This window comes from Phalacrocorax aristotelis, chromosome 2 (genome assembly GCF_949628215.1).
Source record: "Phalacrocorax aristotelis chromosome 2, bGulAri2.1, whole genome shotgun sequence".
NCBI lineage: Eukaryota > Metazoa > Chordata > Aves > Suliformes > Phalacrocoracidae > Phalacrocorax > Phalacrocorax aristotelis.
This window is the reverse complement of record NC_134277.1, coordinates 45,884,269-45,910,722: the sequence shown is the minus strand read 5'-3', so window position 1 is coordinate 45,910,722 and position 26,454 is coordinate 45,884,269. Positions and strand designations below refer to the sequence as shown.

The 26,454-nt window shown below is 39.9% G+C and overlaps 1 protein-coding gene across 1 annotated transcript; it reads right to left on the bottom strand.

Annotated features, from left to right (window-relative positions):
• On the bottom strand, positions 1-26,454 carry GPD1L (glycerol-3-phosphate dehydrogenase 1 like). The gene is made up of 8 exons (XM_075083300.1): positions 26,295-26,454; positions 20,727-20,904; positions 19,228-19,368; positions 15,201-15,339; positions 13,913-14,025; positions 6,510-6,743; positions 5,983-6,089; positions 1-2,937 (listed from the first exon to the last, which is right to left on the bottom strand). Exons 1-8 carry the CDS (start codon positions 26,345-26,347, stop codon positions 2,841-2,843), a joined length of 1,062 nt encoding a protein of 353 aa, XP_074939401.1. The 5' UTR covers positions 26,348-26,454; the 3' UTR covers positions 1-2,840.

Here is a 26,454-nt window from a genome sequence, read left to right as displayed (position 1 = left end):
TGATTCCCAAGACAAAAATGTTTATTTGTACTAACTCTTCAAATGGGTATACATTCACAGTCTTTAAACAAAAATTAGTACATGTGTCTAGAGCAAATTGAGTATGTATCATTAGAAGATAATGCCTTCCTTAGTAATTAATGTGCATAAATCAGGAATTAGTTACAAATTTACAAACTTGTTTGCAAAAAACCTTACACAGGGGTTAATGCTTTCAGTAAAACTATGCCAGTACTAGGCAAAACAGTGTTTGTAGAACAGGATTCTAATCGTTCGGTTCTAATATCGTATCCCAGTCTTTTAATGAGCAGTAATTAGTGGGGGGAAATATCTAGTGCCAAACCAAATGTTCTCAAGCACTGAAAAGCAAATACAAATGGTGAAGTATCTATAGAAATTTAAATAAATTATTTTAGTTACTGAAACCTCACATTTTGTCTGAAAAGAACAAAAATATCATTACAGACTGGAGGAAAGAATTCCATAAAAACCTCTTCTCTGGATTTGCCTTAGAATAGGCTTCTGTACAAAACAAGAATGATTAAGATTTTGGGGTTTCAGTGGTAGAAGTAGTATTGGAATAATAAAGAAATAATCTTAAAATATATATTAATTTACCACATTCAGCTCATATAGCCCTTTATGTATCTTACAAAATGCTACTGCTCTACATACTGCATGTAAAAAGAAGTTTATATATATGTATATATACACATATAAAGGCAAAGCTTGGTATTAAAAAGAAAACAACACCACAAAGCATAAGCAGACCCACTGAAAATTCTGCAGTAATGAGGAGTGTATGCTCCACGTGTGCGTTAGTGTAACAGTGCTTCCAATCTTAAAACATCCTTTTAATTGGCTAAGCTTACTCCCAGTCAGCTCTACCAGTGATTTCCTCAACTGTGGCAAACATCTGATATTACTTAACTTCTGCCCGTTATCTGTGGTATTTAGCACTAAATCAGAAATAAGGCAAAACAACTGTTCATATTCCTGAATATCCGAGGACATTCACGAGATCTTCCAAAAATTAATGGAAAACATTATAGGAGCTCAAGAAAGCTGAACCATCTTCCCGCCTATACAAAGCTGCCCCAGTGCTCGCCTGTTTCCGAGTTAGCCAGGCTACTTAAGTAAGACAATTATTCTCAGGCACCCCCTTTGTTTTAGCAAGTTTTGAATGACACCTTAAAGATTCAGGCTGGGTTTCAGCTCATGGTATCTGGTCTAAAGTCATCACTGAGAACAGTGAACAACAGTCCTGATACTGCTCAGAGGTTTGGAGTGGATATTCAGAGTGGATGGGCATTCTTGTTGAGCTCTGTACATCTCAATGCTAACCCTTGTTTCCCAGCTGCCAGAATGAGCCCGCTCTTTATGTACCTAGCATGTATTTTACAAAAAAATTATAATTTAGTACACAAGAAGAGCAAGACAGATTTATCTATCTTCTCTTGCAACAACCTTAAAAAAGAAAACAAAACACGCAACCAAGCCAACCCCACCCCCAAACTCCATAAAAATCACAAAATTTCCAATAATTTCCTGATAAAGCACAGCTGCCTGAAAAAACTAGTTGAGATACCTGGGAAATAAAAGAGATGGAAGCCTTTGAGAAGCTTTCTGGGAGATTGGTTGATGCAGCGCCCATTAAAGGTCTGCTCAGTGAAAAAGTAGCTTCAGAATTCATTCATCACTTCTCTGGGGAGAAATGGTTCAGGACTACCATGCAGTTGACGTGTCAGTCACTGGCAGGCACTGAAATGAATGCAGTCAGCGTACTGGCACATAACCTTTTTGACAACACAAGCCTGATCTACTGGGGAATTCCCCAAACATTTCTTGGAGTGTTGTGTGGAGTGCAACACTTTGTAGCTGATGGTTAAGCTAGAAACACAGCATGACAATTTTGAGCAGTGGATACCCAGGAGTATCCTTCCCCACCCACCAAACAATACTGGTGAAGAACAACCACAGGTACAACACCAAAAAGAACCCTAGGCTCCAGGGTTCAGAATCCCCAGGCCAACATCTCCCACTTGTCTCAGGGAATAGGATTCTAGAAAAGCCTAACTCCTGGGAACAGCAAGGGAGAAACAGAGAAATACAAAAATGCAAGGATTAAAAAACAGAAGGGGAGGTAATGATCCCCCTCTAGCATATTCCCTTTAAAATGGTGTAATTAAAAACTTTGAATTCGCTTACAAATTGGTTTCAAAATAGCCTGACAGTTTTAAAGACTTTCAAAAATCACAATATTCTTCATCAGAGTTCAGTAAAATATCCCTGTAGCCCCCTGAAAAACAGCTACCCCTTGTTTTGCATTAATATAGCTTAAATGAATATAATCACAAACATGCAAAATGTTAACATTCCAATGTGTATGCAGAATAAAACCAAGTTCTAATAGAAAGACTAGTAATATTTCAAGGTTACAGGCTTGATTCAGTTTCCATCAAAAACAGTGGGATTCTTCCCATGGTGTCCAGTGGAATTTAGGCTAGGCCTTATTAAGAGACAACAGAACATTGTGTTTTGTGGTGTAGGAACACACACAAAGTACACTTGTGTACATACACTAGATATGTAGTGCAACTTTTGCACCGTGCATCTTAAAACAGTTGTATTTTAGCCAGCAACAGGACAATCACCAAGCCAACACTGCATACTATGTCAAACTAGGCTGTAAAACAAACCCCAATACCCATTCAGAGACATTCACGTTGTTACTGTTGCCTAGTGAGCAGCTTTGAACGAAGCTTAATGATACATCCACTTGAACCCAGATATAAATTTGAAAGGCAGAAAGCTGCATTAGTATGATGGCCTGATTGATTTTATATGTGCTCTGGATGACTTTGGAGGCAGGATATCATCTCTCTGACCGGCTTCCCTTCATAGCAGATTTGATACACAGCAGTGAATAGTGGAAACCTGAGGAAACGGGATGAGGAAAGCAAATGCAACGTAAGTTTATTCTGTAACATGTTCTTAAATGAAGTAAATGAAATGGGGTGAGGAGAGGGAGGGGGAAGAGACTAAAAAAATCAATTTCTTTTAGTATTTGTCAAGCACTAACACTGGCCTGAAAGGCGCTGGGTAAATACATCACCTACATGCATCTCTAAAATGAGTCACTGTCAGAAGCATAGCTAGCTATAATGGAGCCTGCAACATTCATTATGTATGGCACAACCATAAAAATAAAAAAAATTAAAAACACTTGCATCTTTCCTTGATGTTCTTACAGCAGTACTCATCTATGGTTAAAAAGGATGACTGGCACTTCAGTTCTGCATTATCTCTGAGGAATAATTTGATAATACAATTGCAGAATATGACACAAAGAGACCCAAGAAGAAATTGAAGGTCAAGTTTTAATAAGAGTCCAAAATTAAACATGGATTTTGAACAACTAAATTCTCTCTCTTCTTTTTTTCTTTTTTTTTTTTTTTAATTGGCCACATTTCCAACAACCCTCAAATTATCCAGGCTTCTCTGATAATCTGAACGCTTGTTACAGCCAAGGTGCTTTACAGAAATTTGTATTTGCTTTCTGTTCAGCCTGGACAGTGATAGCCAGACAAGTCCCATTTTCATACAGAACCTGGTGAATTTTAGGGATTCATTATCTTCTCACCAGAATAAATATGCCATTTCAGTGCAGCCTTTTATATTGATAAATTTTGACCAAACACACTATGTTATTTTGACTAAAATGAAAAATAAGGAGCATTGGAGATGGTGAAATAGTGATTCAGAATATGTCTGGACTAGGACTTTCTCCTCAGGAGAGCAGTCCAGTTGGTCACTCTAAAGCTCTACCTGTAATGCACAAATGCAGCATTGAGCAGAACCCCCAGCCAGCACTGAGCACCACACATGCTTGCCCATACACTCTGCTAGTGTGTGTTATACTGAGGTAACAGGACAAAAATAGCAGCAATAGCAAAAACTATTTCAGGTCAATCCAATTGACTTGATTTTTGTTTTAATTTCATCGGTGGAACCAAAATTAGCATATAGCCACATAGCTGCTCTTTCAAATCCAGTGCTACATTGTTTAGGTTGCAGAACTCATACTAGGAAATATGCAGGGGAAAAAAAAAAAAGCAAATGTGTAACATGCCTCACATCACTCACTCTCTATAATATATTCACTTATCACTCATTTTGTATAATATATTGGGCTGGCGTGGGGGGCTGAATTTAGTTTTTACGGGAAAAACTTAAATGTAGGCACTGAAATAAAATTTGTTATGCCTCTGTGAGATTTTACTAGAGGAGGCCACAAAAGACATGAACCTTCTGAAGCAAAAGCAAGTTTCACAAAGCTTTAGATACAGTACTGGCAGTTACTTCTCAGTGAATAAGTACCACTACTACAAACCACATCCTGATACGTAAGTCTTGCTGTTTGTCACAGAGAACATTACTCTGCTGTGCACAGGTCTGCCACACTTTGCACGGGGAAAGCAGAATCAAGGCTGACTGCAGGCTCATGGCCAGCAAAATCCAAACACATCTTATGCCTGAGCACATTAAGAGAGCTAGTTCTACAACTGTTGAAATGAAAAAAATGGATTGCACTGTAAATATCAATAGGCATCAACCCTGTTACCAAGGCTTTTCTACTGAACTTTGACTTTTGCATATTTCTGCGTAGCCTTGGGACTCTTTTGTAGGATGAGAGTAAGAAATTTTACTCTTACTAGACTCTTACCTCTTCACTTTGAAACCATGGATGTTTTACTGTGTTTTCTGTTTTAAAGCAGTAGCAAGAGAGTTTTCAAAATACACTTTGAAAGTTGCTTTCAAAAGTCTTGTTGAATGAGACCTTTTGTGAAGAACTGACATATATATTATGCGCTAGCAGAAATTAGCAACTCTGTTTTCATATCTTTCATTAAAAACACAACCCAAAGTCTTCCATAATGCACTCTATTTGTTGTAAGAGAGAACTGGGGGGAAAAAAAAACAACAAACCAAACAAAAAAAAACCAAACAGAGCACCCTGTCTCATTTAGGGAATCATAAATAGCAAAGACTGAAGCCAACATTTTAATTAGATTTTTTCTGCCGCTGGCTTAATTACTGTACACTGCACAGACAGACTTAGGGGCCTTACTCCCAAAGATAATGTTAAAAATAAGCAACTTAATGCAGCTATCCATTAAAACTAGACTTTAAAAACTGCTTTGGGGAAAAAAAGTAACAAGGCTTGGTCTTCTGACTGGCAGTCATTTATTTTCTGATTTTGCCTCCTCTAGAAAGAGGAACAGATAGAGATAATGCATCCCTTAATCTCATAAGGAGACAACTGTGTGTGTGGCTTTAGGAATCGTACATGCTCTGACTTGAATACAAATAAACAAGCCAGGACAAGCTGCTTAATTTCATACCACAAAAAAACCCCTGACCTACACAAGCAGATGGCAGGTTTTATCCTACAGCTAACTGGAAGTCTCATTAGGAAAAAGAACTGCAGTATCTAAGCTAGAATCCGTGTGGATAGAAGCAGACACTCTATATTCAGCTGATCAGCTATACAGATCCTTAATAACACAGATCCTCTCCTTGGAGATAAGCAGTGAATTTACTACTATGAAATGAGCTGTAGAGCTTCTTCTCAAGTCTCTTTAGAAAGCTCAGCTTCTATTTTCATGTATTTTATTCTTTTTACATGTTAAAACACACTCTGCTATGCTTTTCTATGATAGCAGGAGGTAATAATACAGTCTGTAAACAGAAGGGCATTCACAAATTTAATGTCACACTATTGGTTCTATCTACAGCAATATTAACTTGAGGTTTTATTCACTTCTCTCTGTGATTTTTAACTGGGCATTAAGTTACTTCTATTACAGTGATTTTCTTTTTGGCTATTACCTTCATGAAGATATCAAGATTAAAAATGCAAAAAGAGTTACAGAGATGAAAAGGGGGGTTGTGGACCTTGCTTTATCTGTTCTTACTTACTTTTCCAGCATTCCTTTCTGCTTGAGGATGCGATACACTTCTGCAGAAGTCTGTGGTCCTTGTAGTTTCTGACCGTTCAACATTTCTTGCTCCAGTTCTTCAATAGACTAAACAACACGGGGGGTGGGGGGGAAACAGGAAGAAAAGGAGAGCTATGATAAAGTTTTCATAAGCCGAACAACATCATCTGGATGGAAAAAAAAAAGATGTTACTGAGGGTTTTTCTTTTCCTTTCTCAAAAGTGTAATTGAGTAAGCATATATAATATTCTCCTATATTCTTGTTTGTAAATGTTCTCCTTCTTAAATCTGTACCTCCCGACATATCCTTCCAGCTTTTTTTTTTTTAATCGCCCCTCCTTTTTAACACCTTTACATTCATTCTAGCCTTGCAACACACTCAAAAATGAGAGGAAAAGAGTACTCACTTCAGTACAGCTAGCATATCTCACATAACTGTACTACCACTCCAACAAACCAGGAGTGCGAGTACTTGCAACAATGGATCTCACCCAGTGAATAAGGTACCTTTCCAGTTTTAACGAACGCTTCTGCTACACGTCGATTCCGGCCACCGTAACAGGTTGTGATGAGATCAGCAACTCCGCAGCTCTCCAGGAAAGTGGCAGTAGACACCTGTCCCTCGCAAAAAATTCTGGCAAAGGCAATCATCTCCATTAGGCCAAGGCGAATAACGGCAGCTTTGGTATTGTCACCGCAGCAAAGGCCATCACAGAACCCAGCTCCTACTGCCACTATATTCTAAAGAGAAGAGAAGAAACAAATGGGAAATGAATCAATTATTGCTTACGGAATCCTACAAGGCACCAAAAGACAGAGTGCAGATGTCCTTAAGAACTGCAAATACTTTATTAATGTAAGATTAGGTTGCTGTTCCAGGTTTTTTTTTTTTGTTTTGTGGTTTATGGGACAACTTAAAAAAAAAAGGTGAATTCTTACATTACTAAATATTTCCAAGGATAAAAGGATAGTTACAGCTCTGGAACAAGTTGTCCTGGAGGCTATGGAGGTATTATTATTTACTCTATTAAAGAACAAACAGGTTACACTTCACTGAAACAAGGTTTTATCTAGACTTGGCTGTTTGTGCCCTGAGGTAGAGGTAAAGCTAGACTGACATCCCACAGCCCTTTTATCCATACCTTCTTTATGACTAAAATAATACTGAGTCTAGGAAACATTTATTGACTTCCATGCTAATATGCTAAGGGACCAAATTCAGCCAAGCTAATCATGTTCAGCCATTTAGGTATGCAGATTTCCTACAACAGTAATAGTTAATCAAGGGTTCCCAGAAGGTTCATGACACAGGAAGACCCTTCCTAAGAAAAAAATTGTTTTGTTTTGTTTTTTTCTTAGACCTGGTGACAGCCTTCTACGAAGAAATGTACTGTTTCTTTGTGAACAATCAGCTATACTGTCCCTTTTTTCATTTACACAGAGATTAGTTGAGACACCTTTGAATGAAGTGACTACAAGAGCTATTTTCTGGCCTGGGAGTCAGGGACTAGCCATAGTTAGCTTGCTCCTACCAAAAAAACCAACCACCCTACCAAAAACCAAAACACTCTGAAAGAGGTGCCATCCTGACGTACTGATAAAGCAAATAAGCAAGCAGTAGATGTAGTAATTCCTTTCTGCATGCAGCAACAGCAGCAGTGACCTCAACAGAAACCACAGGAGAGCCAACTTTACAACACCTAATGTAGTACCAGATGCAGGGAAAAAAACCCAAACAACCAAACCAATTTTAACTGTTGCTGAAGAAACAGCAACAGTCAGAAGTTGTTAATGAAAGTAACGAGCTGAATAACAGCTGGTTTGGTTTTGTTTTTTGAACTGTAAGAAACAAAAACTGCAGGCAGCTGCAGTGCTATGTGACCAGTCATGTCTCGGCAACTCTCAAATCGCATCAGGTCAGGAGCTGAGTAATTTCTTTTTGAGCAGCTAGCTGAGGTCTAAAGGTGACCTTAAAAATTGCAGACATATCTCAGCATCAGACCTGAAGCAGCAAAAGATGATCAAACTTCTAAAACTGGTGCTTTAGATCATCTTGGCTTAAACCTTGGCTGTGATGATTCAGCCAGGGTATGTTTTCATCAGACACCTCTCCCAGACCAACCTCCAACATTTGTTCATTTGGTGGCAAAGCAAGAGGAAGTCAAACAGGTATTTAAGAAGTTTTCAGATGGGATAACCCATTTAAATGGAATTTGCACGTAAGCAGAGTCTACAAGTGTTTAGCACTCAGCTAAAAAGAAAAACATTTTTGAGCAACCTCTGGGGTTTTTCCACGTACTTCTTGAACACCCCAATACTAAAGCTTCCCCTTCCCTCCAACTTTGCCTGCTTTGACTTTCCTTTCCACTTCAAAGCAGCCTACCTGATCATAATTTACAGTGTGATTTGGCCCATGGTATTTTGTTGTCTACTTTTACTTTTTGCAATGTTTGTCTTTGGAGCAACAGAAATGTTGTTTTAAGCTCGTCATACCAAGACTAGTTACTTCTGAGGAAATGAGGTAGGGAGGAAGAGAAGTAGTGAGTCTAACTCTGAAACACTAAGCTCCTTGTTTGTACAATGTCCCCATTGTATGTTCTTACACGTATCTTGCAAATAATGAGGAAACAAAACAACTGATTATGCTCTAGAACACACACCCACACCTAGGAGACTGTTATACCCTGGTCTACATAACCCTCAGGCCACAACTATGAATTTACAAGCTCTACCATCTGGTTTCATTTAAATCCGTGGAGAATCTACAACAACTCTCTAATACTGTGTCTAATATTATGTAGAAAACTGAATTATACCACACTGAAAGTTACACCTTACTGAAAAACAAGCCACTCCTTTTAAAAACAAAACAACAAAAAAATCGCACAAAACTTTAGGCTGAGTCATCCTCCTGTCCAAACCAGACCAAACCAGACCAAACCAGACAGCCTGGTACTTGAAATCCCTGGGTGCCGGCACTATGTTGAGTTTGTTTCAGGAAGATGCATAAGTAAAACGCAAATTAACACACAAGCCTAATGGCACTAGCACGACAGCGATCCTCCGAGCAGCAGGCTGGGGGGAGGAGAGAATCAGGGATCTATCTGGCCAAAACATCTTTCTGTATCTGATATGGTTGGTCCTGAACACTTTCACTGCCAAAGCCTACACCTGAAGTTACAAGAGTCCCTGCAAATGCAATGGGGATACTTTTGCACCCATGTTTCCGTGAGCTCAAAGACTGACTGTATTTGCATACACAACATGGGGGTCTGAGGGCCCAATACGCAAGGACAACTTTAGCCTACAGACAAGCCTGTTGTTCCAAAGGTTAAAAAATACTATCACAACAACCCCAAAATTACTGCCACACAGTGTTCTGCCTGGCCTGAGGGATTCAGAGCTCTCAAAACCACGCTTGAGCAAATGCATTTCCCCTATCTCTGCATTAACAGCTTTTCACAGTAAAGCATGCATTCTGTTAGCAAGATCCACAGGATATTTTTATATTGCATATGGTTTTACGGTACCAAAATACTTTGCACTGACAGGCAAGTCTTTAGCTGGTCTGGCATCCAGAAGCTGGTGTTAGTCCTAGTCCTAGTTATTCCAGAACATGAGCAAAGACTGGACTCAGTTATTTGATCACTGGGATAGTGAAGCTATACTCCCGAAGATAAATGTTGATGCCAGGCAGTGGTCACAGTAAGTGTCAGAGCAAATGAGAAAAAGTGTCTTTTATTTGCACATGACCTGCTGCAAACATGCCAGAGGTCACAAATGCAAGGTCAATAGATGACCAAGGAACCAAGGTTAACAAGTCCACAGACTGATGACAAATTGTTCTCTTATACAGTACTGCTCAGAAATATCTGATTTACAGTCCTACTCTGTGTACAGTAAGTCTGTGGAATGCTCATAAAGACGGCTTCAGAGGCCGTTTCTGAGGCAACCATTACCTATCCATAATTAAATGGACCATTAGAGAACCAAGCAGAAATATTAGTTCACCTGGGACATCCAGGCTTCCCTGAGGTAATGTCACAGCTCAGCACAGCCTGCTTTCCCTCCAACTTACACACGAACTTGGAGAAGCTCCTTGCTTCACATCATGGCTGAGAGAGGTCAAATGAAGACTCAATAAATCAAAGACAGTATCAGCAGGACTGTCAGAGAGGTTAAGCATCAACTGCTTGCTTGCTCCTGGCAAACTTGAACATAAATAACAGGTTTCATTTCCACTTAATATCAGGAAGGAATAATTATCACAATCAACTTCTACAGTGCCTGGACTGACTATCCAACAGAGACTGCCGTGAACACTCTTTGCAGGACCTCCTTTGTAAATAATAATGCTGGGATACATAACCTGGTAAACAATAAATCATCATTATACTTCTTACTTCTTTGCTTAAGGCTAAGCTGGACCCATCAGATTTAGAGATGGGCTTGAAGCAACCTGAAAGGCAAACACAGCTGCTGCTCCTCCTTCCTACAGTAACTGTCACCTCTGTCTTGGTCCTTGGCTGCTGCCACTTGAGGGAGTTTAATTCTCCAGATCCCTGGACAAATACGTCAGACAGCTGGAGCATGGCCATTTTGTCACATCAAGAGATTAGATTCTCACTTCTCCTTCCCTCAAGCTCACCCCTGTCACTGCTGCACTGGGTAAGTGGTTCCAGTACAGTTTACACTGAAGAATGCAGCTACCAATGTTTAGATTGCCTCCCAAGTATGCTGCTAGGTTTCATACACCAGCTTGGTCTTACCTCATGTCTGTGCTGTTTGATGTAAGACCACACACTGGCACTAAGGACTCTAAGGACACTTCAGAGGTGATAACCTTGGGCATCACATGCATCAGCATCCAGGAGCACATCCATATGTATAAACAGCTGCACATACTACTCTTACAGTAGTGTCATAGTCTTTAGGCACTTCCTAGGAAGGCCCCTTCATTGTCTGGCAAATGGCAGCTGGAACCTGCAGGTGGCCTTGGGTCAGGCTGCCTGTAAAGCCAACTGTACGCACTGAAATGGAACTATCCAAATTTGAAGTTTGTTTATTTCTGACCTCAACCCTTAGAAAAGGTCAACAAATAAATGTGAAATGTGCTTCAGTCCTCAAAAGAAAAAAATCCTTATAGAAAAGAACATGCCAAGCCCTTTTTGTTCCTACAGCCAACAAGTTACTGTAGACAGCTGTTCCTCCTCAGTATCATCAGATTTTGTGACTGCCATTGCCTATTCAGCCAGTCTCCAAGCTGATGCAAGACTGCAGTTTCACTGCACTGATTTCTATACTTCAGTCCCTCTCCATCAGCCCATCAGCACAAAAAATAAATACAGTAAATGAAGTGGATATTCAACATATATATATGCATATATATATATATAAAAATAGCAGTCAAGCACATGTCCTTTCATGATCAGTCAGCTGCAATACCTATTATTACAGTCTGAATTCAAATCTGCTTCATAAAACAAATTTCAAACCTAAAATTACCATTATTGTAAGGGAAAGCTGTGCTAAGAGAACTCTGTTACCCTTCTGTATTTTTTTCCCAACCCTTAGGCAACCACCCACACTGAAAATCCTCCCTGCTTAGAAAGGCTTGCAGAAATAAAAGAGCGAGGTAAGTATAGACTTTTAACAAGATGTAGTCTATTATGCCAGAAAAGGCTCCTTTTCCCAAGCTGGTATTTATAGAAAAACGCAGAAGCTGGGAGAATATACTGTTTCACATAGTGTAGTATTTCTCATCCTTTACATACCAATTCAGGAGTTGCTTTTACTATTTCCACATCCAAAAAGACAATCTGGACTGGCATGTGTGCCTGCTTACTTCTATCCTCTAAGCTGTAGCTTGCAGTGACGCTGCTGACACTTTGAACTGGTACTGCTATAGGGAGTAGAACCTCTCTTTTTATACCCATCTCTTCACACAACACGACACCATTGCCTTCTGGTGCTCAGGAGATTATTTACATGCTGTCAGCACAAGATTTAGGATTAAACGAGAAAGGGTTTTAAATGAAAAACTACTTTGAAAAATATTATTTTAATAAAATTTTCTTTGATTAAGGAAGAATTGTATGTTTAAAACACATCACCTATACTAGCATGACTGATCTACGCCACTTTACACCAGTTTGTGCCTTTTAATCAGGCAAGAAATCCATAGTATTTTTAAACAAGTTAATCTATCCTTAATTCGCTTTTTGTTTAGAGCTCATACCATGCATTTCTTTGGAAGTCTCAACTCAGTTAACAAAATACACTGTGATCAAAACCAAATGACCAGAGCACACAGAATGCATACAGCTTTTTAGAAGTGCAACTAGAGAGTTCAGTCTGCAGGACACATGATGAATAATGAAGCAGGAAGGAGGAACAAAACAAAGCTACAAAGACAATACACACAAGTTTCACCTCAGTATCTTTCTAGGTCAAGAACAACAATGTATTTAAATTCTTCTGCACTTCCACAGAGATACTGGTATCTTGCCTGACCTGGACCTTTTAAAGTGGAGTTTCAGTGTCTGCTGACTAGCTGCTCTGTTTGATGGGCACATTCATCTCTAGTGCCTTTTCATGAGATTCACCTGGAATTACCTGGGACAGAAGTCCTCTATCAGGCAAAAATTTAAGCTAGGCAGAAAACATCAGCCTGAGCAGATTTCAAAGAAACAATAAATCTATAAAACTTTTTTACCAATTTCATGGGTGTATGCACAGGGATTTCTTTCCTGCTAACCTCCCACATCACCACAGCATTTTAAAGCAATGGCTGTGGAGCCAAATTATGAGCTCCACAATCCTGAGAAATTGCTATAAATACAGGAACTCCAAAGCATGTTACACCAAAGTGTATCCCATTAGCCCAGTGCACAGACCCATGACCTCCTCCTCCTCAGGACTTCCACTACGACAGCTCTCAAGACAGAAAAATCAGGAAAATCATTATGCCAAAAATTATGATATAATAACTATCAATCTACTTCCCGCTGAGCAGGAAATCAGAACTCCTTAGCTTAAAGACATCATTCATTGGCTTGGTACCTCTGCAGGTGGATGGTGTAGCTTACACATAATTTCAACAGAGAAAACAAAGCAATACAAAATAATTATCCAAAACATAAAAAAATAAAAAAGTATGCCAAATTATCTACTAAACTACAACACCCATCAGAAATGCTTCCACGATAGATATTAGATAACATGAACTACAGTACTATTGACCAGGGTGCCAAGCGACTCATGCCTTTCTTTCACAAATGGCCTGTAAATTAACCTGGAAAAAAAAAAAAGGCAATAAGCATATGTTTAAGCTAGCCTTTGCTTCCTGTCAGCATCAATTTTTGTTACAAAAAAAAATTCCAGATGAGTAACTGTCAGAAATAACTTTTTTCCTCTTCAGGTAATTTCTGTATGTGGTTATTCACATGAACCTTATGCAGTGTATGTCCACAAAACAACATAAGAGCGCTCACATTGTGTAAGTCAGTGAAAGGGGAAATAGTTTAGTCAACAGACACAAAGGATTAATGCTAACTCCTTTCTCCCTTTCTTTTTGTGAATGCACTGTTGCAAAAAGAAAAAGGGAACTAAAATGGAGTGAGAAATATGTTGACCATTTACATGAAATAAACACTTGTTTTGTGACTGTGTGTAAGTTAAGTGAAAGATGTAGAAAGAGAACTTGGGAGATGGTGAGACGAGGGTCTAAAATCCAACTCTTAGAACATGTTGCTCCCTAATTTCCCACCTGGATCTTCTGGAAATGTTATGTAGCGGTTTTATATATTATCTAAAGCACAATAAACTCGATTCTTTAAATGAAAATACCCTCTTTTTTCTACAAGGATCACCGTTTCATCTGTGTATCAACTGCAGCCTGTTAATCTTACCTTCAGAGCACCACAAAGCTCAACTGTATCTGCATCGTCTACTACAGTTATTCGGAAGTTTGGAGTCTGCAGGAGTTCTTTGAAGAGAAGGCCGTTTTCCAAGATTTTGCTGCCTGTTGAGAGAGAGAAAAGAAGGCTAAAAAATGAATAATTTATTTGGGTGTTATTTAGCCTTTCCTGTGCAAGTCAAAATACTTAAAAGCAGAGATAAGGTTGTTCTATCTTCATCCTATACAGACACCTGTTTTAAGTGACAAAGGACATGCTTACATTGCGCCTCAAAGCTCTGCACTGAGTTACTCTGGACTTCTTGATAATTCATTGTCTGCTCAGCAACAGATTATAAATAACAATTCAATTAATTCTCTATACTCTCGCCTTTTTTGATCATTCTCTTTAAAAAGAACAGCTAATAATAAAACAAAGGCGATTAAAAATATAGCAGGTGGAATTCTACCAATTATTTTTAAGGCCTGCATTCCAGAAAAACACCTACTACTAAAGGCATATCAAGGACGTTTTATTAATTGAGCATGATGTCACTGACAAATGTTTCTAAGCACTAAGAGGTAATCCAACCATTCAAAAATAAGTCCAACGCGAAAACTGTTAGTGAGAGGTTACATGGCTAAAAATGCACAGAACTGTAAAAATTAACATTGAAATAATAACATGAATTCTGTGCTATTATGTATGCGTATACACACACACAGATGCCTACTAGACAGTGTGAAATCTGAGACTAGGCACATTTTTGTGCTCCAAAGCTGTGCAGACTTCAACACAGAACTGAAACCATGTCTAGCTTGTGGTGGAATTAATTATTCTGATAAACTAAAATAAAATATTGATACCTTAAAAAAAACCGAACCCAAATATGCATAAAGGTACCATCTGTGGCTAAAACACCTGAGCTGGAGTACAGAATATATAATCATTTATCCATACAAAGCCATGCAGACCCAAGAAAAATCTTAAGCACAGTAATAAAATAAAGCAGTTTGTTATGTGGAGGGTGATAAAAAGCATGCTTAGTATTTCACCTGCTAAGGTCACTACCCTAGGGACACCAAGTAAAATTGCACTCCTCCCTCTCCCTCTACTCCTGGCATTGTCTTTGTACTTCTGCAAGTGTAAATATCTAGGAAATTCAACATTAAAATAAGAAGAACCCAACAGTTTCTGATAACAGCCAGCTAATGTTGAAAATTACAAAATTTGAGCTATTTGGTGTCCAACTCTGAGGACAGGAGCACATTTTAAACATTCTTATTACTTGGAACAGTACCTATTGTGGTTTCACAGAATTTCTCTGCTGCCACCTCATTGGCAATGTTAGCTCCCATCAGCACACTGATGTCTATTCCCATCTTCTCTCGAATAATGTCAGAGATCAGTTTGAGTCCCTCCGGGCCTTCATCTATTCCCTGCAGCCAACATTAAATGGAATTACTGAAAAGTCATTAATTAGACACAGAAGAGAAGAAAGTGCATCACAATTAAGTCTTGTCCTTGGGTGAGAACTGCGACAAGGCCTACTCAGATAGAGACTAAAGATGACAGGCTTGCTCCTGGTGAAACTTCTGCTATTGCTGTGAAGCTGCCTTCTTTTCATAGGAGGTAGCACCTTAAGAATTAGGGCTAAACTCTAGATGATGGTAACAGTTTTTATTCCATGCTCAAAAACCTGAGTCTAAGAAGTGCTAAATATTCAGTTTTGTTAGTTCAGAATCTTGGGTGCTTATTATCAGTGTATCCTTACTAAAACCAGTGAAACATCACCAACCCATCAGTTGTGAATCAGGCCTGTACTGGGATTTGAAATTGCACCAGAACTCACAAAACAGCATCCAAAGAACTTGTTTTGTGAAGAGGTATCTGAACTGAAATATCAGAGACAGGTTCCCCTGTGTATAATTCCAAGAACAGTTTACTCATAGAAACCCAGTTTAATCATTTTGAATACTGCTACAAATGGAACAGCCATTCACGGCTATGTAAAAAGCTGAACAACTGAGAATAATTTAACTTCTAAGGATACTTTTCATTTGTATTTACAAAGTGTGAAAGTAGGGGCAGAAACAGGACCTTAGAAAAGATCGCCCCAGACATTAATGCTGCACTGGAGAAGAGTGTGGTACCCTGAATTGCCTGAATCAAGAACTCCAAATGAGACCACTTTCTTCTCACAAAACCCTTTTCTCCTAGCCTACTAAATGCAGACCCCTTCTGGGTTTTCAGAACAGGGGCATGGGAGAAAAGGTACTGAAATGGTCTGTCTTTCCCACAGTATTTCACCTTTTATAGAGTAGTCCTTTTTAATGTTGGGAATTTGGTACCTTTGGGGATTGGCAATTCTGAATTATGACTTAAAGGCAAAAAGGCAGCGTGATCCTCTACCACTTCCAGATAACACACACACACTTGTCTGTTGCCAGCAATGACACTTCAGGCTGGCAATAATTTCCGTTTCCACGGATCAGAGGTGCTATTCCTTAAATAACATGGTGCAATCTAGAGACATGCAGAAATGCCTGTATAAAACCAGCCAATTAAACTATAGACAACAATGCTTGCATTTCTGCATTATTTTTCAGTCTGTATCACGTAACACACAGCTCTGCTTTCTGATCTTGAGAATGAGCCATACAGAAAGAATCTGAAAGCAAGCACACATATATATTGTATTTTTCCCTCACAGTGTCAAAAATGTCTCCATAAAATAACTGTAAGGCTCCTCCTCCTAAGCAGGGAATTAATAAACAGAAAATCATGCACACATTGGGAACAACTCCAAAAATGTGAATACATACACAACAATTATTCATCCAAGTGAAAGGAGATCAGAGAGGTTTAGGTGCCAAATTCAGCCCCGCTATGAAACAGATGCAACTTCTGACAAAGTCAAGGAAAGCTGCACCTGTTTCTTGTAGAGCTAAATCTGATACTGAATGACAGGATGACAGGAGAAAAAACAAACTCTCCTTCCTCCCCCAAAAACCAAGGCTCCAAGATGGGACTTTCTGCTGGGCAGCAATGATCCCCAGGCAATGCAAGTCCAGTTCTGTGATCTTATCGCTTGAATGCAAACACACCTGCCAGAGCAATCCCTGGGGCCTGTTCACAGGTAGGTGAAAATAAGATTGATGTGGAGGCTGCCTGAAGAATTTTTTTAGTGACCTCCACCTATCCTGCTTCCTGTGATCACCGCTGTACCGCATCGTATGTTGCGTACGGTTCCTCCCCCCTATACTCCCACAATGATTTGTTAGGTTTTCATAGACACCGGTGCTCAGAACTTACGTAAAGCAACACAGCTGCAAATGTTTCAATGGGAACATAGATTAACCAGCAGACAAATGTCTTTATTTCCCAAAGACTCAGTTTTATTATCAGACATTAGGCTCTGCTTGAAGATTAGGATGTCAAAATAGAAAAAAAAAAGAAAAGAAAAAAAGGCTAAAAGATGACACACTGCTAACTTGCCAAGCAATTTAGAAAGCACAGAAACAAGACATCCTACTAATGATATTTTTCAGAGAACTGCACTTTAACTGCCAAAGTTAACACAAGCCACTTTAATAGCATTAGTGTTGAGCACAATGAGACCACTAAAAATATGACTTTGATGAAAACAGCACGCATAAAGAAGCTGCAAAAGCAGAGAAAAGAATGCATTCCTGCCTCTACTACTTAGTTTCATTGTGTTAAATCTCTGCCCTTTCTTCTTAAATGACACTTTTAATGATGCACAGTTATGCCTTTTCATAAAAGCTAACATGTACTTTGCATTCTCCAGCAAAAAAATTAAATTATAAGGGGCCTCAGACCATTTCTTTGAAGAGACCGCCTACTGATGCAGTGTCACAATGTGGCAGTGGGAAGCTGCCCAGTAATCAACTCTGCTTTGCATGGCAGGTGTCACTGTTTCATTTACACTACACTAAGTATGGGCTTTTTGTTTTATTGGGTTTTTTTTGTTTGTTCAGGGTTTGGATTTTTTTTTAAGATAAGAACAACCCTTCCCCCCCCCCCCTTTTTTTTTTAACATAGCCATTAATCAACATTCCATGCAAGCACTGGTAACCAACACCCAGAGCAGTAATCCCAAAGGAATACAGGCCCATACTCTGACTTCAGATATGCTGACGTAAATCCTCACGTACTCCACTGATTTCATTATTCCTGTCACTAAGGACATGCGAACATAAATCACATTTAGCAAGTTGAAGGAAAACAAAGTTTATCTTGAGCTTACAGAAGAAAGCAGCATAAACGGACAACTTCAAAGCAATAAACTTAAGGGCATCTAGCACAGTCATGTGGTTTCGATGCTATGCATTCAGCTCTTTTAAAACTGCCTTATTTTATTCTTCTACAATATGAAAAGTTTTTCTACATAATGCAACAAGTACACTTGGGAAGCATTACTTTTTCATACATCTCAGCAGTATCTCAGGTCAGCACTGACAAAACAATACAGATTAGATGGGCTTAATTAGCCAAACTAAAGAGACAAGCTTGCAGTAAGTAGAGATAGGGGGGTTTTGTTCTTTTTAAGCACAGATTCATAAATGTATCATTTTACAGAAATGACAGTAAAGAAGGGAATGTATGCTGAGAAAATGGTCTACTCTCAACTAAGTACAAAGCAACAACAAACCAGAATCTTCCAAACCTTGTGGGAACAGCTTATTCTTTGCAGCTAAACACACACGGACAAAAAGCTGATCTTCTTTTAAAAATTCTCCTGCCACCAACCCTACAAACACTCCAGTGAAACACTTCCTGCACCCCTGCCCCTCCTATTTCCTATCCTCAAACTGTCTTTTTGGGCCATGCTGAACAGACTGTTTTGTTGCAACATAATATTTGACACGAACAAGAGCACTATACTCTCAAGTCACATGAAATTCTCTCAGCAGTTCTTAAAATTATCAACTCAGCATGTGGGATGTGCATTAACAATCAAAGCATTATGCTTGTGCTCTGTTGTTCATCTAATGATGCGTTTGGAAACAACAAATAAAAGATTGGAAAGCTTGGTGGAGCAAAACATATTCACTCCCTCTTTCTTTTTAAAAGTCTTCTGAACTGCCTCGTCTTCCTCTTCCTGCAAGCACTAGCCTAAAATAAAACACCACATAAGAATCCACTAATGACTGAGCCAAATTCCAATCTCACATCTAGAAGCATTTAATGGAATGATCAAGTGAATAATACAAAAAGATTTTCCATATCAAAATATCAAGCCATGTTGTTTTAGAAGATTCCATGACACAGTCTCCGTTATTAATGCATAGTATTTATTATACCTTTATGAGAGTTATACCGAGCGCTTTCTTGGGTATTCGTCCTGTGATTTCATCGCAGACTTTATGAATGAACTGATGAGGAATGACAAAAACCAGCAAGTCTGCATCCTGTACAGCTTCATTAAGGTTTGGGACAGCAACCTGTGTAGTTATGGGAGAGAAAGGCCACAGAACTTCTTAAAATTAACATGACACACAAGTGTTATCTGATAAGTAAAACCACACTTTGATTTATACTGAATGCTACAAACTACTGTGCATCATCATTGAAAATAAACAGTAACATAAACTTCCCAGAAACGCAAAAGAATTTAAGCTTTCAAACAAGCTATTTTGTGTCTTCAAATGGGCATCTTCACGTCCACCAGCACGGTTAGTGCAATGAAAATTCAAAATGTTCCATAACATTCAAACAAGTACTTTGAGTAAGAAAATACAAAATAAGAAGCTGCCTTCTCTTTGACAAAATAATCTCAAATTTTGATAAATTATTACATGCAGAAAAGTAGGTTCTTAGTTCCTTATACACTCAAATTTCTTCTCCAGGCCTCTTACACCTACTAGTTTATATTCTCTTTCTCTGTACTCACAGATTTTGTTTACCCTTTAAGAACGTGACCTACTTTGAAGTCACTTGCCAGATTCCACTATTCCTAACGCTTGATGACCATCTTTAAATAACACCCAGGTTTAAAATGTAGCAATAAGCTCTACCTATTGATAAAGAGAACAAACCTGAGTGAGCAGGTAGTGGACAGCAGCAACACCACACTTGCTGAAGGCTAGGGAAATGACATTTCAGCATTGTTGTTGAAGAGGAAACTGCATTGCACAGCAACTCATGCCCTGCCCAAAGTCTCTACCAAATTGTCGGCTGCTGCAGTCTCTTCCCATAATGTTTTTGGGGCAAGAGTCACCATCAGGCCACCCACTATCATGTTATACCAACACAGAACAAATGTGGAGTGCCACTGTTCTGCCCTAGCACTGCTACATCTAACATGCTGATCTGACTGCACACAACTGAAACGCAACTGAGCACCAGATAAATTGCAAATGGCTTGCAGTTTGCTTGAGAAATACTCTAGCTCTCCTCTTGTAATACTTTCTAAGAGTTTCAGAGTCCTGACCAGCCAGCTCCCTTCCAAAGTTGAGGCCAAGTTTTTTTTTGATGGGTATGGTCAGACCTGTTAATCTTGCCCTTCTTTTCACATTTGTTTCCCTATACAGAAGCTGAAGTAACACAAAGACAATAGTGAGACAAAAAAAAAAGGTAAAAGAAAAAAGAAAAAAAAAGTAAAAGAAGGTAGAGTGCATTGAATTTACCTACCTACATAATTGCATAATTTTACTTGTTCAAATCTCTTATATCATCAGTAAAATAGCATGCAGTTTGAAATATTATACACCCTAAAGTTGTTAACAGATTTCTACCTCCATTCACAGCATGAGCAATATTCCCCCTGCTCCATAACTAGAATTTAGCTTCTGAGCCTTACCACATTATCTGGCAGCTTGTATCCGGGGAGATATTTTACATTTTCATGTTCATTATTTATGATATCTGTCAGTTTTCTCCCATTAATATTCTCCTCGAAGACCCACATCTTCACCGTGGAAGCAAACTTTTGCAACTTTTTTACATTACTGCCTATTATTTTGGCAACTGCAGAACCCCTGCAGGGAAGAAAAAAAAATTCTTAAAAAATTATTATTTTGCTCTAGAAGGAAGAGATTGTCTTTAAAATAAAAGAAATTCACAGGTTATTCGACCGGTTACTACACAGCATTTTTGATCCAGTAAAACAAGTGGAAAAATACACCAGTCATTCACACCTGCTGCTTTCTCTCAAACAAATAGATCTAGAGTAGGATGGACTGAAGCATTTACTGAAGTCATCCTTATTTATTTTGTCTGCTTACTGGCTATCCAGTGAGAGTTTGGGTTGTATCTCCACAAATCAAATTAATTATGTCTTCAGAGCAGCGGTAAAAGTGACATACTCAATTTTTAAAAAACGGCTCATTTTCACCTTTAAGCAACAGAAAGCTTTCTTTGCAAAGATGTCTATCCCATCAATTGCTGTACAATACCGATATGCATTTAAAGCCAAGAAGTGTTTATATCTTGCTTAAGTTGTAAGCTTTATAGTTATGCTGCCAACCTCACAGAATTTAACTATTGCAATGGCATCCTCTGAATTTCCAGGCACACAATTCCATTACTGGTAGCCTCATTTTCTCCCCAAGAACAGCACACAGTGAAACCTGTAGGATGGTGATCAATTTTACTGCTAAAATCTCTAAGAAACAATGAAATTAACCATAATTACTGAAGGTACATAAGAGAAGAGGGACAAACACAAACTCCCCTTCCATTCCTAGCCTGAATGCTATGTGGAAGAAAAAGATGCAATTTCACATAGCCTGTTAACCTGACTTCCTTTTCTGGGACAAGAGGCAGCTTCATAATTACTGATAACCTACCGAGCAGACAAAAAATAAAGTAGAAAGGTGTGAAAAAAATACAGAGTTACTGATCCGAGGCTTGTGTGTGTACGTGTGTGGAAACTTCACACTTCATTAGGAGGTAAGAACACTTCACAAATTTAGTTACACTCACACACCCCCCTAAATTTATTAAGAATATTGCCTGTAATAAACTCACAGCTGGCAACTAAACCAAATAGATTAATACTGCTCCAAGACCTTTTAATACGGCACAACTCATTGAGCTATATTAAAGATGTGTACTATAACAGGCCTAAGGTCACTTTCTAAGTAGCAGCAGAAAAAATTATAATATCCTAAGTAGACCTTCTTCAGTTAAACCATAAAACTGTATGTCTTAAAAGACTAGAATTTATTTCTCTAATAGCACTTCACACACTGCAAAGTCCCCTGAATTCAGGATACAGAAGCCACAGTTGTCAGCCCCCTCTTTATCAAGCTCATATTCTAGACCTGCATGCACACAGACTGGTTTCTGCTGCAATGGTAGGCAACTCAACAGCTCAACCCCCGAATTACAGATCCACACAAACAGTAGAAATCACATTCAACACAACACAGGTATGTGTTCCTCAGAAAGTGCTTTGAGTTCTTTGAACAAAAGCACATTACTACTGCGGATTAACATACAAAGTCTGGATCCTGGTAAATCGCTGTCTCCAGTTTTGAACTTCACTACATTTACATGCTTAGTGTTGATAGAGGAAGACAGAAATAACTGATTCAGCGATTGTCCAACTGGGATTTTCAGAGCTTGCCAGCACAAAGTCTGGCAGCATGCACTACTTGAGTAAGACATTAATGCCATTACTACTTAATGCTTAGATGCCTCACCTGTCTTTTTTTCAGCCTTCGAATGTAGCATTAAAAAAGTGAAGATTTGCCTAGCCTTAGTTGCCAAATTCAGGAAGACTCTCCTGACTGGCTTCTCTGGTTCCTCATTTCCTGTTATGTTGCAATGACTGTTGTAGGACTAAATTAAGCAAGGTCAAACAACTGACACCGAGTCTATGATTGCCCTGTGCAAGGTGAACTACAGCTCCCCACACCTGTTAATCCAACCAGCAAGCCTGTATGCTCCTCTGTGCCCTAACAATTCTCAGTGTGTACTCTGAAATAATTTACTGGAACATCTTGCTTGTCTTCTGTACTCCTAACACATCGCAAGGCAAAGGAACAGGAATTCTTGCCAATTTATTCCTAGTATTAACAGTTCTAGTGTGAGCTAGGTTGCAATACTTGGTGCCTGCAGCAGCTCAGTTACAGTAGAAAAACCATAGTGAAAGATTCCCTCAAACCTTAATCCTGACAAGCTCTGAGGGATGGTTAGTGTAATTCAAGTAATACAAGGTAGTTGCATGCCCAACAGCAGTTCTCTTCCTTGCAATGACTATCAAAGGTACACCCAAACACAACCACATACAGTTCTTCAGAAGCATTAAATAACCATATCTGATGCCCACTGAGCCAGACCACTCACTTTGTCTCCTGCCCTTCACTGTTACAGTGTATCACAGCTGGTTTGCTTTCCCCTCATCCCTTTAAAGCACAAAACCCAGAAACTCCGTAACTTCCCCTGATACCACCATCAGTGGAGGTCACAATATGCAAGTACAAATAATATCATTAACCCTAGTTCTACCACTTATCCCTGTAAAATCACCTCAGTTAAGTCAGAGTTTTCACCTCTCATTTTACTACAGCTAGTTCTGAGTCGTATGAACCCCTTTGCCCCAGTAACTTCCCATCTCTTCCCAAACTCTACAGTTTCTGTTCAGTTTGGGCAATTGGATTAATTACCAACCGATTCTAGCAAAACACACAGGGATAAATTCTGGCCGTGCACACCTTGTTAACCTGCCCTGGAAGTTTTATCAGAAAAGCAGGCTATAGTACATGTCTGAGGCAGCATTTGCAGTGTTTTATCTGAAGCTGGGCATGGTCCTTGAATCCAGAGGCTCCAAGGCATATTCTCAAGGTGTACTCTCTTCACACTCAAGACCCCTGTCTTAAAGATCCTAATATAATATCCACCAGCTCAGCAACCCTAAACAGGCAAGGCCAGCAGAAAGCACAGCTCCTGCTGCTCTTCGGTGCCTTGCGAACCATCTGTCCCGTCCCATGATCTTCCATCAGGTGTCCAGTGACACTTGCCAAGTCAACTTCATTGTTAAGGTGACCTTCCCCCGAGCAAACTGACCAGGCAAGTCTGACGGGAAGTAGTTTATCGTCCAAGGTGACTGGTTCAAACCTTCTAAAGGGCCACTGCCGTGCCAACCTCCTTTACTTTTTTTTTATCCCAGCTACAGGTTAAAGGCCTGTGAGAAGGCAAAGATGTCAGAACAATTACTGGCACTCATGGGGCAGAATCATATCACACAGAACCCCAAAACCCCACAGTATCCAAACTGCTAAAGATGCCAAACTCCACTGTTTAACTACTTAAATGCTTACAATTTAGGCAACAACAGTCACACACTCCAGTAATTCAGGATTCAAAAATGTATAACCCCAAAATATCAATTACAAGATGCATGTAAGTGCTTCAATTTCTCTCTATCTACCTGCTTTCGAGCATTAAATGCTTCCACTTTAGGACCACTGGCCCCAGTTCAAAAAGGTACTTAGGTGCACACAGGTACACAACTCAAATTAAGTCCTATTTAGTTCAGTGGTTGCATATGTTATTAAATCACTGTGCTCTCTGCAGTCAGGATTTGTGGTCTGTCATCCCTTGGACTCTGAGGAAATCACTTACCTAAGAATTCAGAAACATTGCAGGGGCGGAATGGGAGAGCTGTTGCACATCAAATAATTCACAATTTAAAATTTTTTATTACTTTGGTTTCTGCTTTCCTGATACAAAAAAAATATTGCCACAATGCTACCAAATATGAAATAAGCTATCACTTATTTGAATACATTTATCCCCAGAAGAAAGAAAAAAGCTGATGCCTGGTAATAGCATTATCTCTTCCTCTCAGCATCACAGGTATGGGCTTTTTGCCACCCAAATATCCACCCCATTAGGCAGGAGCTTTTCTTCTTATTAAACTGATCCAATGAGGTGAAAACAAAATATATATGCACGTGTTTATTGCTAGCAGGTAATATCTACAAACCCTTTTGCTTCTGCAAGTGTGCTTCAGTGAAACAAATATAAATGCAGTCAAACTTTCTGTAACACTTTTTGCTAGATTTCGAGTATGGAAGAACGGCAACAATACTCCTAAGAGACTGATAGGTCTACCTACCTAATTTCCTTCTGACATATATTGCAATGCACAGTATCTCCCCGTTCATCTCACAAGCTAGCACAAGGAAAGCAAGAGATGCTGCACCGAAATGTCAGCCATTCCCTCAACAACCCTTCACAACCTGGCAGTTGCTGATATTTTAAGCTATGCAAAACAGCACCGAAAGCCAATTGCACGGGGGGTGGGGTGGGGGTGGTGTGTGTGCAGGGGGTGAGCAACAAGTCTAAAATCACCTTGACAAAAGGCTGATAAATTTTGTTTAACAAACTGCAGTACCTTGTTCTACACCAAACTCCTCTGAATTTAGTCTTAAAAAACAGACTGTCATCAGAGATAATGTACGCTTAGCATTAGTACTTGAAGTGACAAACTGCGAAGATACATTTATGTAACACATTGTACTTAACTTATTAATTGTAAATATGGATCCAGGGTAAAAACAGTGATCAGGAATGGTAGAGAAATTGAAGAAGCAAGCCAAAGGATTAACACGATGCTCCTCTTAGAGAAATGATTAGTATATCTATTGTTTTCAGTGGACACAACAGCAAGTTTAACTCTAGTTATAAGCTAGTGATAGATGCAGCAATAAAATCTTGTCGCAGACCATCAGTGTGCCTCAGCATAACAATATGAAACAGAAAAGGTATTTCAAATAACCTAGCATCTCCCAACTCTTCTCTGAACCACCTTGAGGAACAGCTAACATAGCAAACGCCGAACACCACTTTTGGAGAGCAGCGGACTGTCGCAGAAGCCCTACAGGCAGCGCTAAGTTAGCAATGACCTGCTGAAAAAGAAGGAAAAAACCAAAAGTTCAGTATCTTTAATGCCTACGTCACCTGGCATCGGACAAACCGCAGAACAAATACCAGGTTAAAAATACCCTAAAGTTAACTTCTTCACAGAACAGACGGGTGCCGACAAGCCCTCCAAAAGAGGGTGCTCGATCCTGCCGCTTCTCCCCCTGCTTACTTCAGGGCAGCACCTCCGAGGGACACCGAGGGCTGGCGAAGCCCAACCCTACAGCACAAGCGCGCCCAAAAGCCCGCCACAGACCCAGCCCTCCCGTCAGCTGCCGCCGACGCCGTGTTTCACCCACCACCAGCCCCGGGGCCGCCGCCAGCTCTGAGGGAGGGCAGCCACGGCGGGAAGACCTCCGGGGCTGCCGGCCGGGGACAGGGCAGCGCTGCGCGGGAAGCGACAGCCAGGCCCGGGCAGGCACAGCCGCAGGGAAGGTCAGGCCGGGGCCGCCGCTGAGGTGTCAGCCCTCTCAGAGACTGCCGCCGCCGCACTCACCAGTTCCCTGAGCCCACGATGCAAACCTTGAGGGGCGCCGCAGAAAGTGCCATGGCAGCCCCACCCGCGCCCCGCCAATGGCCGCGGCGATGGGCTCCGTGAGGCGACAGCCTCACGCTCCCCCGCCTCCGCCGTCAGAGGATCGCTCTCACCTCCCTCC